The following is a 17500-nucleotide window of genomic DNA, read 5'->3' on the forward strand; positions in this document are numbered from 1 at the left end:
AATGAGAGGTGATGGAAACAGTAAAATTCTCTGAAATGCATGGGGGTAAAAAAAGTCAACGGAGTTCTGTTAGCACAGGCTAATCATAAGCCAGAGAACAAAAATTCTCACTACAACACTGCTTTTGTCAAAGGCCAAGATTCCACTTTTCCAGCCTCCTCCTTCTCCTTTTGGCATATTTTGCACAGGCTCAGCTTACTTGCAGTATTGATTATCAAAGGAAAAAAAAAATCAACAAAAAAGACACTACTTGATCTCTGCTAATTCAGTTTAGCAATTTTAGTGTGAATGTTGGTGTGTACCACCCTCAAGCTCAGTGTGTGTGTGTATGTAACACTGATGTAATGTTTTATGTTAACAAAAGCATTTTTGTAAAGCACCTAGAGCAGATTTCTGGATAGTGTGCTATGTAAGTATCCATTATTATTATTATATTAAACTTGTGAGCCATTAATCATATAATCTAAATTTAAAATAATGAGTTTTCATCATCAAACTTTCAGATCACTCTAATTTCTGTAATTACACAGAAATTCTTGTAGACCTACATTCTTTTTTTTTTTTTTTTCTCTCTACTTTGCAATAATTGCTTCTTTAAAAAAAAAAGGCAAAACAAGATCAAAGATTGATGGTGCGCACATCACAGCATCCTTCACACGCCAGAAAGAACGCTGCATCATGCTGTCACATACCCTGCAGTGAAGCGCGTACAAGAATCCATCGTGTGAGCCGCACAGGACCAGGTGAGACAGAGGGTCTGCCACAGGTGAGCACTTCACCACGTCTCCTGTCGTCACCTGCCACTCCACTTCACCTGTGTCCACCTTTAGCACGTAAATTCTGTGGTCATAGCAACCTGTGAAACGCCAGACAATACACTGAACACAGTCTGTGTGTACATACCAAAGTCCAAACAACAAGAACATTTTCACAAGATTCCTGTCAAAATAAAACACAAGTAACATTAAAGCTTACATGGCTATGACACAAATCATCGTCTTCCAAACTCTTTTTATTTTTCGTTTCAGACTGCTCACACGATTTTTTTTCATTCTCTCTCGGATGCAACTTGTTCATGAATTAATTTCTAAAAGTGCGTTTTTATATGTATAATGATTACAAACATGTGCGCGCCCACACACACACACACACACAAATCAAATCTGCTGCTTAGATCCTCGCCAACCACTAAGGCCATCTCAAGGCTATCGCCACGTTACCACCTACTTCAAGTCGAGGGTAAAAAAATACAATAAAAACTGTTTAAAAACCTTCCGTAGTTTAAAACCTTCAAATCTGATTAAAAATATTCACTTCTTTCAAGAAGTCCATCAGCATCCATGGAGGGACATCATGAAACAAAGTCTTCAGAGAATCTGCCGTGTAATGTCTGTGTTTAACGTCATGCTGATCCCAACATTCAAGGAGCACGTGTTTCACGGTGAGAGGCTCATCACAGGGAATACATCGAGGAGCCTCATCCCCCTTCAACAAGTAAGAATGAGTAAAAAAAAAAAAAAAAGGGTGCTCCACGCGCCACTGCAAAGCACAGACTCCTCCTTTCTATTCTTCACCACCGATGGGAGGGTCTCTTTTAGGTCTGGACGGATTTGGAACAGCTTGTTGTCCGTCTGGGTGTTCCACTCCTCTTGCCAAAGATCCTTAACGGAAGTGTTCACCTTCTGCTTCATGTCTGTGTATGGTACGAAGGGTCTCGATAATTCTTTCTTTACAGCGTTCTTGGCCAGCTGGTCTGCCCTTTCGTTACCACAAATGCCAACATGGCCAGGAACTCAAGCCAAACACACACACACACACAAAACAAACAAACACACATGCTCACTCTCACAATCAAACTCCTACATGCACACACACACACACACACACACACACACACACACTTTACACATCAACTCTCCATTTTTATGGGCATTGTATGTTGAGTGTGTTGTGCAATCCACTAAACACAGACAACACAATACAAATTTCTGGTTAAGACTGTTCAGATCAACTCCACACTCACCCACAACCACTCTCCTTCCACAAGGGGATAAGCAGGCAGAACTTTCCACTCGGTCGCCCAGTTCAACGGACCACAGCACAGCCCCACTGCTCAAGTCGACAGCAAAGAAGCGATGGGAATGGGAACCAATGAACACCACCACTCTGCCGTTTCTGAAAGCATAATAACCTGAATCACTGCAAGCCACAATGTCATTGTTGCTTCTGTTGGTGTGATTTCAGTGGAACTTATTTTGTTGTCTTCTTATTATCATTATTGTTGTTCTTCTTGAGCCTTACTTCTCACATTCATTTGTTTCGAGTAGCGACCATTTATGTGTACAACCATTTTTGTTCAGCTCAATTGTAGAAACATGATTTTGGGGCCTCGTATTTGTTCTTAAATGCTATGTTTGACTGTACATGTAACAATTACTTCTCTCTTTTTTTTTTTTTTTTAATTTTTTTTAATTTTTAAATAAATCAAACAAGATTGAAGCCTTTCACCTTGCACTTTAGGGGTAACTGCATTATCAACAGTCTAGCCATTCACTTCAACACGCATACTTCTTTGCAAATGGCAACTGCACTGATGCGTGTTTGAGGCAATATCTCAGCAAGTTTTAGCTCAATCTTTATGTATTTTTTGTGTGTTTTGTAAAGTGAAAAGTTGTTGAGTATGTCAACATGGCTGGATGGTACATAAGAGGTGGCTAGAATTTTGTTTGATTTTCCGCACAACGTTGACAATAGCAACTATGAAAATGTGACAGAAAATAATTGTAATGTTGCTGTTGATCAACTGAAGTGAATCTGGTTATCCTGAAGATGACTGCATGCTACAAGGCACATCAACAGGAAGGGGGCGGGGTTGTGTTAGAAGTGGGTATGAAAAAACCCCAATATTTTTGCTTGAGCCCTCTAAATGAAAGCTTCAAGCCGAAATATTGTTAACAGTGAGCTTTTGTGTTGCACTATCATGTGATAGTGTTTGTGGGAGTGTAGGTGGAAGGGTATGTGTGTGGGTGTATGTGAGTGTCTATGTATAGTGTTTGTATTTAAAACAACATGATAGTGGAGGAAAACAACATAATTGCACTTAGTTGTGTCTAATACATTTGCAAATAGTTTAGCACCATTTCCTCCCATAAAATAAACAGACTTAATATTTCTTCCTTTTTTTTCAAAATATTTCATGGTTGTTGTTTTTCTAAATATCTATGTTATCTTCTGATTTGGAGAAATTTCATCCTGTCAACACTGAGCATATGAAAATCATATTCTATTTTCATTTTCCTTCAAAAAAACATACACTTTTACAAACAACTGAGCATTATTTTAATTTTTGTGATTTTCTTTTCTTTAGAGGTTGATGATTATTCTGCAAAAATTACAAATAGTTTCAGAAGTCAAAACCTTAAATAAGGACAGGAACATTCATTTTTGTTTTCTTTTTTTAATGACTATATATTTGAAGAGATATTAGCTACAGTCAAGCATACTTCATGTTTGAAGAGCTATTCACTACAGACAAGCATGGCCACAATATTTCTGCTTATTTGTGAGGCTGCCTTTTTTTTTTTAATGCTCTTGCGCATACCTGCTCTTTCCTTTCTTCTTCTTCTTTTCTTCTTCTTCATTCATGGGCTGCAACTCCCACGTTCACTCGTATGCACACGAGTGGGCTTTTACGTGTATGACCGTTTTTACCCCGCCATGTAGACAGCCATACTCCGTTTTTGGGGGTGTGCATGCTGGGTATGTTCTTGTTTCCATAACCCACCGAACGCTGACATGGATTACAGGATCTTTAACGTGCATATTTGATCTTCTGCTTGCGTATACACACGAAGGGGGTTCAGGCACTAGCAGGTCTTTACCCACCAGGCGCCATCACCGTGATTTGAACCCGGGACCCTCAGATTGACAGTCCAACGCTTTAACCACTCGGCTAGTGCCCGTCGCTCTTTCCTTTCAACCCCTCACCCCTCCACATTCCCCCAGAGAAATTACTCATCAAATTCAGGACATCAAAGCAACCACCAGCGTGAATGTTACCTGGTTCTTCCCACGAGAGGTGAAGCGTCCACACATTTCCCAGTGTCACAAGTCCACTGCAGTTCCAGCTGAATGGCATTCCTGTCTCTTTCTTCTCCTGCAGCTGAGCAACCATTGTTTCCGTTGCTGATGACGTCATGACCCACAGAGCCACCTGACGACCAGCACCTGCTGGCCCGGCTGACACTGCCAACAAACGTGTCTTCTTCAGCAGTGGGTGTATCCCCACCAAAATATGTTGTCGATTTTTGATCAAGTGAAGACAGACTTGCTCTCCCTTCAGCAGCAGCTGCTTGTTCAACTACAGCTTTTCCATGATGACTTTGTTTTGTGTGATTGTATTTAGAAACCTTTGATTCTGTATCACTGGAACAATGTTCATGACCAGACAAAACCCCATTGTCCTGACTTGAACTCTCAGACAAACTTTTTGTTTTTCCATTGTGCTCATAATACTGCTTTTCTGGAGATGTACCAGTGGCTGCTTGATCAGCCAAATCCCTTCCATGAAAACTTTGTTTCACAAGATTACGTGTGGAAACATTTGAATTCTTATCATTAGAACAATGTTCCAGATTTAACAAAATCCTGTCATCCCCGTTTGAATTCTGGGATGCACTTTTTCTCACTTTGGCAGGTGGCTCTGATGGTTCCAGATGATTATCAGAATCATGCTTCCTGGCTGGAACATGTCTGTTTTTGTGACTTCTGACATTCTGATTTTTCTCTGCTAGGCCATTTGATCGTAAATGTTGTCTGACAGTGACAAGAAATTCACTGAACGTTTTGATCAGCACGACATCCAAAAGATCTGGGACATCATGACCCAAGTGTTGCTCCACTTGCTCCACAAGACGAACAGCTTTCAGGGAGTCACCCCCACACGTCAGGAAATTGTCTGACGGTGACACTGTTTTCCTCTGGTCTCCAATGATATCCTGCCCAGCAAAAAGCAAACAACGGTCATTCATACACACAGTAATTTTCATTCCGATAAACACACAGTCATGTATTGAACATTTATAGTTTTTATTACAATGCACCTCACACATTTACTTCACTTCAATCAAACAAAAAGAGATATGAATGAAGTGTGTGAAGAATGGCTACTCAGAGACTTACCCTTCTGAACTCTTTCCTAACCTTCCAGGTAAGGTTACCCAAGAACACATCACTTTGGGAATTTGAGAGTGTCTGAATTTGTAATTAAAAGAAAACAAAAATCAAATACTCAATTAAATACAATACCCATGATTTTATCCCAAGTGACTTCATTCAGTTTATATGACATTTTTCATCATACCTGCCACAACTTGCATGACCAAGATTCCACTGCTGCTGTGGAAGAAGGAGGCTGCTGCCCACTTTTATTCTTCAGCTGTCGCACCAAGGCAGTTACATCCAGCTTTCCTGGAAAGGTGAAAGTGATTATATCAATGCAGACCTCACACACACACACACACACACACACACACATACATACATATATACCTACATACATACTCTCACACACACACACACACAAACAAATGCACACACATATTAACACACACACATACACAAACCTGACCCTATAAATAAAAATTCATAAAATGTTGCAACAGTCTTCTCCTCATCCCAACTTACTTACAATCACAAACACATGTATACATGCACACATCCAATGTAGATAATATGATGAAAAACATGTGCAAGTAAGTACACATGAGTACAGGAGTGTTTGTGTGTGTACACATGCAACTTGTGCATGCGTTACGTGTGGTGTCTATGAGTTTATGTGTACACATGCATCTTGTATTACCTACATGCATCTGTGCTTACATGAGTATGTGCATGTGTGTTTGTGTATGTTTCCCTGCATTTATCATACACAACTGCATCTGTGCGTGAGTAGCCTATGTGGTCTGCCACACTGCTCATTTTCTCTCAGGTCCACCTAGGTATTGAGAGACACTGTGTGTACAGGATTCCATCCCACACTTTCCACAATTTTCTCCCTTTCCACAAGTGGAGTGGTGGCCTAGAGGCAACGCGTCCGCCTTGGAACCAAGAGAATCTGAGTGCACTGGTTCGTATCCCGGCACAGTCGCCAGTATTTTCTCTCCCTCCACTAGACCTTGAGTGGTGGTCCGGATGCTAGTCATTCGGATGAGACGATAAACCGAGGTCCCGTGTGCAGCATGCAATTAGCACACGTAAAATAACCCACAGCAACAAAAGAGTTGTCCCTGGCAAAATTCCGTAGAAAAATCTACTTCTATAGCAAAACAAATAAAACTGCACGCATGAAAAAATACCCCCTAAAATGGGTGGTGCTCTCAGAGTAGCGACGCGCTCTCCCTGGGAAGGGCAGCCTGAATTTCACACAGAGAAATCTGTTGTGACAAAAATGAGTGATACAACACAATACCTTGACTCAACTTGTGGCCTGGGCTGAGCTGCAAGAGGTGATCTTTGCAGCGCTAAGTTTGCTTAGAGTCAAAAATGTTCCTAAGTACATGGACTTTACCGTGGAGGTGGTAACATTCTTCATGATCAGCAAATTTAGTGCTGCCAAGTTCGCTCATACAGCCTGGCCCTGGACACCAGCCATTCAGACGAGACAATAAACCGAGGTCCCACATGCAGCACACACTTAACCCACATAAAAAAAAAACCCACAGTAATAAGAGTGTTGTACTTGCTAAAACTTTGGAATAAAATCCACTGCCGCAGAATTCTGGCCAAGAGGAGCAAACCGATAGTCCTCGTTTGCATTAGGTATGACATGGTACAGTATATGACACTAAAACTAGTATTGGCAGTTGTAGTACCAGTAGTAAAAATGCCATGAACAGAACATATCTGCAGCAGACGACCATACCGTGCAGGTTGACAGGGAAGCTCGCCACCCGTGCCACTGAATCAGGCTGATACTGTGAAGGCAGAACGCTTCTCAGGTGACACCTGACTTCTCCACACCTTTCGTCTTCCTCTCTGTCTCCCTCTGCCGACGTCTTGTAGAACAGGAGTAGCTTCCCTTCCCTGTGCACGGCTCGGCACTCGTCTACTGTGGTCAGCTGGCAACACACCTGTTGACAGCGTATGTTACTGTGAAGAACTGGAGGCACTCAAACACTATATAATTTCGTGCATCGTCTAACACCAACAGTAAACCTCGCTTTTGTGTTTTCGTTCAGACAAACACGGCCAGTGTGTCAGCGATGTTTACTATAATATATGGTACCTACATGGCACAAACTCCCCATGTAATGAACTCTAAGAGCCTCACATGAAATTATAAACCTACAATGGAAACAATAATAACATACAACAGCACAAGAAGAAAAAGAAACGCACGTACACACACACACACACACACACACACACACACGCACAGACTTTGAAACCATTGAACAAACCAGAAGTATCAAAAACAAGTTTGATATTAAAATGAGGGTTAGTTCCTGGATGTTTTGAAGAGAAGATAACTCTCTTGGACATACGCACATCACCTGCTTCACAAGATTAACTTTCCCGTGAGTGATCATGATTTCTTTTAGTGATTATTTATCTGGCCTACAGTTCAAGTTTCCATTCAGTATTCAAACATAAAATCACATTACTGATTTCTTTTTCTTTTTTTCTCTTCTTTTCATGTTTGTGTAATTTGTGTTTTGCCACTTTTCATGTTTTAATTTGTGTTCTGCCACTTTTCATGTTTGTGTAATTTGTGTTCTGCCACTTTTCATGTTTGTGTAATTTGTGTTTTGCCACTTTTCATGTTTGTGTAATTTGTGTTCTGCCACTTTTCATGATTGAAATCTGAGGTATCTTTTCATGTTGTTCATTTCCATCTACCCCATCCGGTGTTTTTTGTTGTTTTTTTAATAATATATTCCTCTAGTCTTTGTTTTGATAATTTTGTTTTCTTGTAATTGATGCTAAAGTGTAATGTGATAATCTCCATCCTTTCTACTTTGCCTTCAATTCGGTATTATTATGAAAAAGAAATGTATACTGTTTTTTGGGCAGTCAAGAAATGCAATTCCTTTTTCTTTTTTCTTTTTTTGTATTGTATCAAGGCCAACACACACACACACACACACACACACACACACACACACACACCAAACACACACACACACACACACACACACACTAACAAACACACATAGACACACACACGCACACACGTGTACACACACATGCATGCACACACACACAAACACACACAACAAACAAACACACACATGCAAGCACACACGCACACACACACACGCATGCACACACACACACACACACACACACACACACACACACACACACACACACACACACACAGAGCAGAAAGAACAAATAACCCCACTACCTTTTCCAGAGTCTCCAGGTCCAAGCGTTTTCCATGCCGTTTGATCTGTCGATCCTCTCGACCAAGGCAGAAGATGGTGCCATCACTGAGGATGGAACCCAGGTCACCTGTCCTCCGCCATATGCATCCTCCCCTCAACACCTCTTCTTCTTCCTCGTTCAGCAGACACGTCCTCTCTGAACCACCTGTGGGAGCACAGAACAAGGCAACCATTACACCTACATAGATGCCGACTTTGACTGGCATATCTCAGCTGCTAGTAAAAAAGGAAATTTTCTATCTAAAATTACGTTTAAATAACATACTTACCGCGACCCAACTAGTGCAGACTCCGGCAGGGGTCTGACATTCCTGTCCTGTGCAAACTACTATCCGCCTATGCGGAGAAAATGAGAATACTATGGCCGATAACCTCCCGGAAGTAGGTAACATCCCCTTTTTTGTGTGGGAAAATTATGAGTACACATAACAAGCAAAACGCGAAGTATCAAGCATATTCATGATTGGTGCAACAGCCAAGCGGCTAGAGCACTGGACTTTCAATCTAAGGGTTGCAGGTTTCAATCCCTGTAACCGCGCCTGGTGGGTCTAGGGTGGAGATCTCCTAGGTTAACAGATATGCAGACATGCTAGTGCTTGAATCTCCTTCATGTGTACGCACATGCAGAAGATCAAATGCGCACATTAAAGATCCTGTAATCCATTTCAGAGTTTGGTGGGCTATTGAAACAAGAACATACCCAGTATGCACACCCCAAAAAACCTAATGTTAGGGTAAATACAGTCATGCATTTAAAAGCCCACTCGTTTATACACAAAGACGTGTGAAATACAGCCCACAAATGCTGAAGAAGAAGAAAACAAACAAGCAAAATAATATGTAAACAAAACAATTTTTAAAATTGCTCAAACACTTAACAAAACTTCATAACACTAAAACATAAGCTCCAGCCATAATTTATGAACATTTCAGGTGCTGCATTCAGCATATGATGCATATCAAAGGGACAAATGAATCAGTCAGTAATGGTGGCATCTGAATTGATTTGGTGGTGGTGTTTTTTATTCATATGTATTTTCACACCAAGCATTTTTTGTACATTGGCATAAACTGCTCAGGTCTGTCAAAATCACTTAACATTGTCAGTAGCAAAAACAGAACCATTTCAAATCAGTTTTTATACAATGCACATCATATCAACAACAAAGGTTATTTAACAGAAAAAGAAAAAGAAAAAAAGAAAGAAGAAAGAAACTGAAGAAAAAGAAAGTCTCGCAAAACACTGAAAGAAAGTCAATCAAATGATAGCTAAACACTGATTACAGAAAGTCTCACAACAATAAATTACTGATACATTCAGATTCAAAAGAAAGAAAGAAAGAACTTCAAGCAACAGCTAAATACAGATACAGAGAAATAAAGCCTGAGACTTGTCGGCCCTACCCAGGGAGGCAACCTGTTGTGCAAATGACCCCATGTTTATAAAGCGCTTAGTGCTTACTCTCCAACTAAGGATAGGCACTATACAAGTATCCAAATCATCATCATCATCATCAAACACTAATACGTTCAAAATCACAAAATGAATGTCTATGACTTTGAGTGACAGGTTAGAAACAAAGACCATACCAATCAAGATGTGTCCCACTCCGTTCTTGATTTCCACGCCCTGTTCATCCACCACCTTGATCCTTGTTCCTGTCAGAGCTTCGCCAATAGGAACAGCTTCTTTCAAAGACCTAGAAAAACAAAAAGCAAAATTTAACGCATGCTAGAGATCCTGTGCTACATGTCAACAATCAGTGGGATGTGGAAACGAACGTACCCATCATGCACACCCCTGAAAACAAGTGTATGGCTGCCCACGCATAAGTGTGAATGTGAAAACTGTGGCCCACAAACACAGAAGAAGAAACTTCAAGGCAAAAAATCATGGATTATAATCCGAAAATATCAATATCAAAGTTCTTATCTATTTGCAGTTCAGTTAAGTTCAGATGCTCAAGGAAACATCACTGTATTCAGATAAATCCATATACACTACACCACATCTGCTAAGCAGATGCCTGACCAGCAGCGTAACCCCAACACCCTATTTGCAGATCTGAGATACCACAAGGAAACAAATCAGGGCTTACAGTCCGAAAATATCAACATCCAAGCTCTCACCTATCTGCAGGTCTGGCACAGTGGACAGTGGCCCAGCAAGACACCTCAGTGATCCCATACACATTGTAAATGTTGGTGCTGTTGTCTGGGTGCAGACAGGCACCCAGCATGCTCCAGTCAGGAAACGTCTCTCCCCCAAAGGCCAGCACTCTCAGGGCACTGTCAGCCCCCAGCAAAGACGTCCTGACCCTCCCCGGATCAAGCCTACCAAACAGGGTTGGTGTGATCTGGAATGCACACAGAAGGGTATAGTTTACAAACAGAAGCACAGTTTGGTACCAATTTTTGGTGTCCGTGTTTTGTTCCCCATTTAAAAAATACATGTATCATGAACCTTGGATCGAACCTTCTATAAAAGGATTGGTGTGATATAAAATGCACACACAAAGATCATATAAAAACATAATGTTCAAATTATCCTGGCACTATATTTTGAGGTGTCCATATTTTGTTCTCCATTAAAAGAAAAAAATGTATCATGAGGAGCTGAAGGGGGGTGGGGGTAGGGGTGGGGGCTGGACTGAAGTGGACTGAGGAAAGGTTAAGAATGCTTCTTGGAGTGGGGAGGGAGGAGGGGGAGGGGGCAAGAGGCAGGGAGTATGCAGGTGATAAAAGTGTATGGTTTATTTATTTGCTTGTTCAGGCTGGTTGGCTGGCTGGTTAACTGGCTGGTCGAAGGCAACGTGGTTTGTTTTGTTTTTTTCTAAACTAAACTCCAAGATACTTTTGTGTGAAAGAATGGTGCAATTTTCAAATGGCTTGCTGTTGAGTAACAAACAAAAAAAGTATATATGTTCTAATATATGCAAATAATACATTTTAGGTAGAATGTATGTTTTCTCTTGTATTTGATGACATATTCAAATGATTTATTCATCTGTTGGCAGTGTTTGTCCTAACTGTATTGATATGTCATTATGTAGTTCTTTGTGTGTGTTTTTTTTCTAATTTCTTTTTTCATTTTTCATTTGTTTTGTCCCCTTTTCCTATCTCGTATATGTACTGATATCAAGTGTTTATGTGTATTCAAAATTGATTTTTTTTTCTTATCTATAAAACATGAGGGAGGTGGGGGGGGGGTGAGCAAGGTGACTTCAGTGTTATAGTTTCTGATAGAGAGTGGTGAGAGAGGAGGGAAGGGAACTCTCACCTTTTTATAGTGAACTAACATGAATACGAAATAACCTACTTCGGGAGGTTATCGGCCGTAGCTACTTTCATTTTCTCCGCATAGGTGGGTAGTAGTTTGCAAAGGACAGGAATCGGACTCCCTGCCGGAGTCTGCACTAGTGGGTCATGGTTAAGTATGTGTAGTTAAAACTGACTCTACTGTGTCAAATATTTACATTCTCTAAGGATGGTTTCTCTCTCTCTTTTCTTTTTTTTATTTTATTTTCATTACTTTTTTTTATATCATTCATCCTTCTGGAACATGTACCGTTTCCAGAACAAGCACAAAATACTGAAATGATATGCAGTTTTACTGTTCCAGACATATACCCAGACATATTAGGAAAAGAAAATTACTTCAGGTGGAATGTCAGTCTCTTTTTCTCTCTCCCTCTTTCCTTTAAACATAGACATAGACAAACAGACACACAAACTCACACACACACACACACACCACATTTCATGTGATAATTTCTCTTCTCTAATGCCACCCGTCCCCTTCCCATAAAACAAAAAAGCAAGTTAAAAAAAAAAACACAAAAAAACACACACAAAATAAACCATCCCTTACCTGCAGAATGGTGACTTTATGTTTAGAACTCAGCATGGAGAGTAAAGAACCTCCTGAGGTCTTGACCACTGTGTCAACAACAAGCAGGGCAGCTCCCGAACTCAAGGTCATAAAGATGTCGATCACACTGGGGTCAAAGGTGAGAGGTGATGTCAAAAAGGTGACATCTCCAACACTTGGCTGAAACTCCTTCCTAGATGCAAAAAACCAAAAAAAACATTAGCTGTAATTCAATAAGAGAATGACATTTAATATGATGACGTTTGATAACAATGGAGGTCAGAATGAGCAATAAAAGTTTATTCATATCTCACAACACATACTGACCAAATAATCTAATAGCAGCTTTGTTTTGCTTACAGTGAAACTGTTCATAACTAATGAATTTCTGTGAGCGTGTGTGTGTGTGTGTGTGTGTGTGTGCATGTACACTTACGTCAACATACATATATGCATGAATCACATACACAAACACACCCATACAAATGCATTCACTTTATTTTTCTAATCAAATTCTGCACATATATTATCTCACACAGGAGACCTTGGGGAAAAAAATCCTTTTTATTTCCAGTAACACAGATTTACAACAACAAAAAAACAAACAAAAAAACAAACAAACCCAGAGGGCTTACCACACAAAAAAAAAAAAACAAAAAAAAAAAAAATCATAACAGTGGAGAAGGCATGCAAATAGTTATCTCATTCTCAAAAATAGCATCGTAAAATAACACCTGCAAGCAAACACACACACACATACAAAATAAATACATGTACATATTCAGACGTGCAAAAAAAATGCATGCATGCATGCAAGTACACACACACACACACACACACACACACACATGTACCCACCTGAAGTGAAGAATGTTGGGAACAATACAAGCATGGGGCACCCTGACCACTTTGGGAGTACCAGTAGTCCCTGATGTGGTAATGCAGTACGCCAGACCAGGCACTGCTTTCAACTGCCCATCGCTTGCCTCACCCCATTGTATCTGCCCCAGGTAAACACCCAGGCACTGCAGCCGTTTGCTGGAGATGATCTTCACACGTACATCTATCAGCAAAGACTGAAGACTCTGCGACAGAAAACACAAATCTCTGTGGCATAATTATGAAGTGACGTCACAATGCATTTTACTTGAGTGCACATTTCTCAGGCTGAAAACATTAACATCACCCAAACTTGATGATAACAAAGTCAGCTTCTGATCCTGTCGATCAATGACTGATAAAATATACTGCTTAAATGTGTATATAATTTTTTTTTTTTTTATATGGAAGCACCACCCTGAACCAGCCCCTCAATTAAATGCTTGATTAATGATTACTATGCACAGCACTTTGATACATGTGTTTCTATAACCAAAATTGTTCCCTTGTTAAATGAATGGTAATTAGAATGCTTTGATAACTCATATAAGTACTTAATTAACAAAATTTAGAGTTTCATCAATACCATTTTTTATTACCATTAATTGATATTTCATTATCATTATGTTCACAATGATGTATAAAGCATACCTGCAAAGTGCTGCCATCCAGCATGAGGTAAGAGACGCCAAGTTTTTGCAGTGACTGCTTCACAAATCCAGAGCCATCCACCCCAAATGGAAAGTATGATGATGATGCTCGCAGTATTCTGCAATGATTATGATCACATAATTGTGCAAAATTTTGTCTATATAAACTACAGTAAATGAGATTGAGAGAACTGGTTCTAACGTGTCGATACAAATCATCTGTAACAAAATCATTAAATCAGCCATTTCATGTGATTCATTTGATTCATCTGATTCTGATTCATCATTCAGTAATTTCATTTTCCACTGGTGGAAAATTCAAGCACATTCATAGTTGTTTCATAAAGTGAGTAAAATGTTAGTTTAAAAATGGGATAATCACACAACCAGAAAAGCAGCCAACACAGTCAATCAAAGGAATACTTTCGATTCATCAATTTTGTTACCATACTTTACAGACTCCCCCCCCCCCCTCCCCTCAGTTAATCATGGCCTTGTCATCCAACTTTGGACAGTATGTGATATGAAAGTTTCTTCTTGTTATCTCTCTCTCTCTCTTTATAACACACACACACATACATGTACACATGTCACTTCGAAAGAAATCAAGGTATGTGTGCCTAACCCCCTCTTTTTTCAAACCCCCACCCCCCACACCCCCATTCAGCTTGAGAGCAGTGTGGGCTGTGCTGAAAGCACATATTTCTTGTGTGTTCAGGTTGTCACTGAACGAAAATCTGCTCGTCTTTATAGTTAGTAAAATGATTCAGGGCTTTTTGATGGCAACTCTGAGAAGAAACAGTCATGCCTGTCTAGTTCTTTTCAGGGCTGTTTGCCCAGTTTGGCATCTTGTTTGTGAGGTCTGTTTTTCCTCTGAGTGTCCTCAGTTATTCATGTTCTGTGTTCAGTATCTTCCAGTTTCCAAGTTGAAGCACCCTTCTGGAAGGTAAAGGTGTAGACTGCTGAGACAGTCCGAGCCACTGTGTTTTGTCCTTGTGTAATTTGTCCTGTTGTGTTGTGTTCTTGTCCAGGGATACGAGAGAGAAGGGAGGGGGAGGGGGTGCGGGGAGGGGGGGGGGGGGGGCAGAACGGGAATTAACCTTTTTTTTTTTTTGACACAATGTGCATGAGTAGGAAATGTATGGGTTTTAAACATAGTTTTATCAGGATGTGATGATGTTATTATCCACGTGTATTGGTTAATTCCAGCCATGTTGATCTGGATTTAGTAAGTTTTCCTTGTGAACCCTCTTAATAATTGGATACTAATATTTAATGATAGCTTTGTTTTCCTCATACTGTTGAGATATACTATGTAAACTAGAATATCAAAGACTACCCCCTTTTTCTTTTTCATTTTATCTTTCTGTTTCTTGGATGTGGCTGCACTGTCAGCCTTTGGGACTTATCAAACTTTATATATATATTATATATAGTAGTAGGCCTCCTTCAATCATGGCTGACCATGGATAGAGTATATCCGACCTAATGTCTAACTGGGCTGTCTGCTTGGACCTTCTGGAATAACCTGACTGATCATATATGCACGAAGCTATAGTTTGTGCATGGCGGAAGGGGGCTTAAATGGAAGGTTTGTTAAAAAAAATTGTTTACTATACTGGCAAACACTTGGCTAGTTATGCTTACAATGGTGTTTATTGCAGGGTCCAAGAGTGAATCCTACCCTTGGATGATGGACTATGTTTAGTGTTTCAGTGGTCCCACTTGATGCCATTAACGTACACTGACTTCCACTGACTTCCATCACCATCCACTGCCTGCCCTTGACTCACACTGTCCTCCACTGCCCTTCACAGGCTTTTTATCATCTGTGTTCTTCAGTCTGGGGTAGCGTTCTTAGCTTTAGGTGTTTCTAAAGGAATTCTACATCTGTCATTTTTACATTTGTCTTCATCATTGTACTTTCATTTGTCCTCCCCAGTCTCATTGCCAATGTCACACCTACTCTCCACTGTCGTCATCGATATCACCTACTCTTCTTCACTGTTGTCATTATTATCATCTATTCACCTTAATCATCATAATCATTATCACTTACTCTTCTTCATCGTCTTCATCGTTATCACTTACTCTCCATCATCATCATCGTTCTTGTTTAATCCTCCAGTTCCTTCACCGTCATCAATGGTTTCAGTGTTATTTAGTGTCACCTCTTCCTGTGATTATCTACACATAATTATTCACATTCATACACTTTCACACCTTATCTGTGCTTCATTACAACCATTATTCCTTCAAGAAGACTATATAATTTTTATTTATTCACTTCATCATTCATTAGACCATTGACCATCACTTGAAAGATTGTGATCAACTGTGATCAATTTTCTTAGCATTGTATTGAGTCATTCATGACTTCACTGATTGATTGCTGATCCATATTGATTTATCTATGTTATTGTTGTGCTTGTTTGTTTTATTTTTTCATGATGAAGTACCTCTATGTATTGTTTACGTCATGTATTGAATTAGTAAATGTTGAATTTTTTCGTTTGTTACAGTCTGTGTTTGTGTTGTCTAAGTATTAGTGCTGGTTGGGTGGGAGTTATTAGTCCGTTCTCTTATAGAACTTGACAACACACACACACACACACACACACACACACACACATCTGAGTCTTTTCTGTCAGCAATAATCAGGACTTCGTTCATTCATTGCACCTCAGTTTTCCTTTGATGTTATTACTAAAGACAAATAAAACAAAATCAAATGAATATATTAAAACAAACACAATTAAAACCATGACAAAACAACTTGCAGTTACCCCAGCAATATGGAAGGAAGGTTGACACCTGGTTCAATGCACACCCCAATTGTCTGTCTCTCTGCTCCATGTATCTGCATCTCTTCAAACACCTGTAAAATAGTGAAAACACACAGAAAATATAATAACCATATGCACACATATACTAACAATTCATCACAATTCAATCCTGCTATTTTTTGCCACAAACCAAACCTCAGTCAAGTCTTGCCGGCTAGTACAGTATCATAATTACTATATAATTTGTAGTGTACAGCTCTGGATTTCTGTCTTGATGGAATAAAATAATAAATAAATAAATAAATAAATAAATAGATAAATAAATAAATAAATACATATATAGATAAATACATTTTGAAAACTGAATACAACATGCATAGTTGTTGTTTTTTCAACTTCATGCACTGCAACTTTTAATTCAAAAGGTAACTGTAAAACTCGACTCACTTGACTCGCTCTTTGCCACATCTCAGAATAAGTGATTCTGTGACAAGAACTTTCTTCCAGTCCATCATAGATCAGAGATATAACGTCTGGCGTCTTCTTCACCTGCTCAGCAACAAGGTCAGCTATGGACATATTTCTGTCACCATCTTGGGCTTGGGCCATTCTGTATGGTCACAAGGTATCAAGCTGCACGGCCTGTCGATGAGCATTGGTCTCCTTGGATGAGTGAATCTGTTGCGTGGTGGTTTGTCGTTGTTGGAATAATAACAATATAAACGACTACAAGCTGGAAAGGATTAACAGATCCCAGTGTTCAGTTTTGTAGATTTTTTGCCTCGTTCCGTCGTGCATCCTGGCGAAGTGTTGACGCCGCAACACAAGCTGTGTCTGGAGTCGATGTCTCTTCAGGACGTCGAC

The 17500-nt window shown here is 39.8% G+C and overlaps 1 protein-coding gene across 1 annotated transcript in view; it reads right to left on the reverse strand.

The window, feature by feature from the left end:
• Positions 1 to 17500, reverse strand: part of LOC143298727 (beta-alanine-activating enzyme-like) — a 28736-nt gene that overhangs the window by 11013 nt on the left and 223 nt on the right. Inside the window, exons 1-13 of the mRNA XM_076611648.1 lie at positions 17084 to 17500; positions 16637 to 16728; positions 13852 to 13969; positions 13180 to 13406; positions 12322 to 12514; positions 10581 to 10807; positions 10041 to 10150; positions 8411 to 8595; positions 6923 to 7130; positions 5363 to 5469; positions 4060 to 4997; positions 2024 to 2175; positions 693 to 856 (exon numbers count right to left, since the gene is read on the reverse strand). The exon at positions 17084 to 17500 is cut by the window's right edge and continues 223 nt beyond it. Of these exons, the coding sequence (XP_076467763.1) occupies positions 693 to 856; positions 2024 to 2175; positions 4060 to 4997; positions 5363 to 5469; positions 6923 to 7130; positions 8411 to 8595; positions 10041 to 10150; positions 10581 to 10807; positions 12322 to 12514; positions 13180 to 13406; positions 13852 to 13969; positions 16637 to 16728; positions 17084 to 17245 (2883 nt within the window). The 5' untranslated portion in view covers positions 17246 to 17500. The remainder of the gene's footprint in view (positions 1 to 692; positions 857 to 2023; positions 2176 to 4059; positions 4998 to 5362; positions 5470 to 6922; positions 7131 to 8410; positions 8596 to 10040; positions 10151 to 10580; positions 10808 to 12321; positions 12515 to 13179; positions 13407 to 13851; positions 13970 to 16636; positions 16729 to 17083) is intronic.

Source organism: Babylonia areolata, chromosome 24, assembly GCF_041734735.1.
Source record: "Babylonia areolata isolate BAREFJ2019XMU chromosome 24, ASM4173473v1, whole genome shotgun sequence".
In the NCBI taxonomy this organism is placed as follows: domain Eukaryota; kingdom Metazoa; phylum Mollusca; class Gastropoda; order Neogastropoda; family Buccinidae; genus Babylonia; species Babylonia areolata.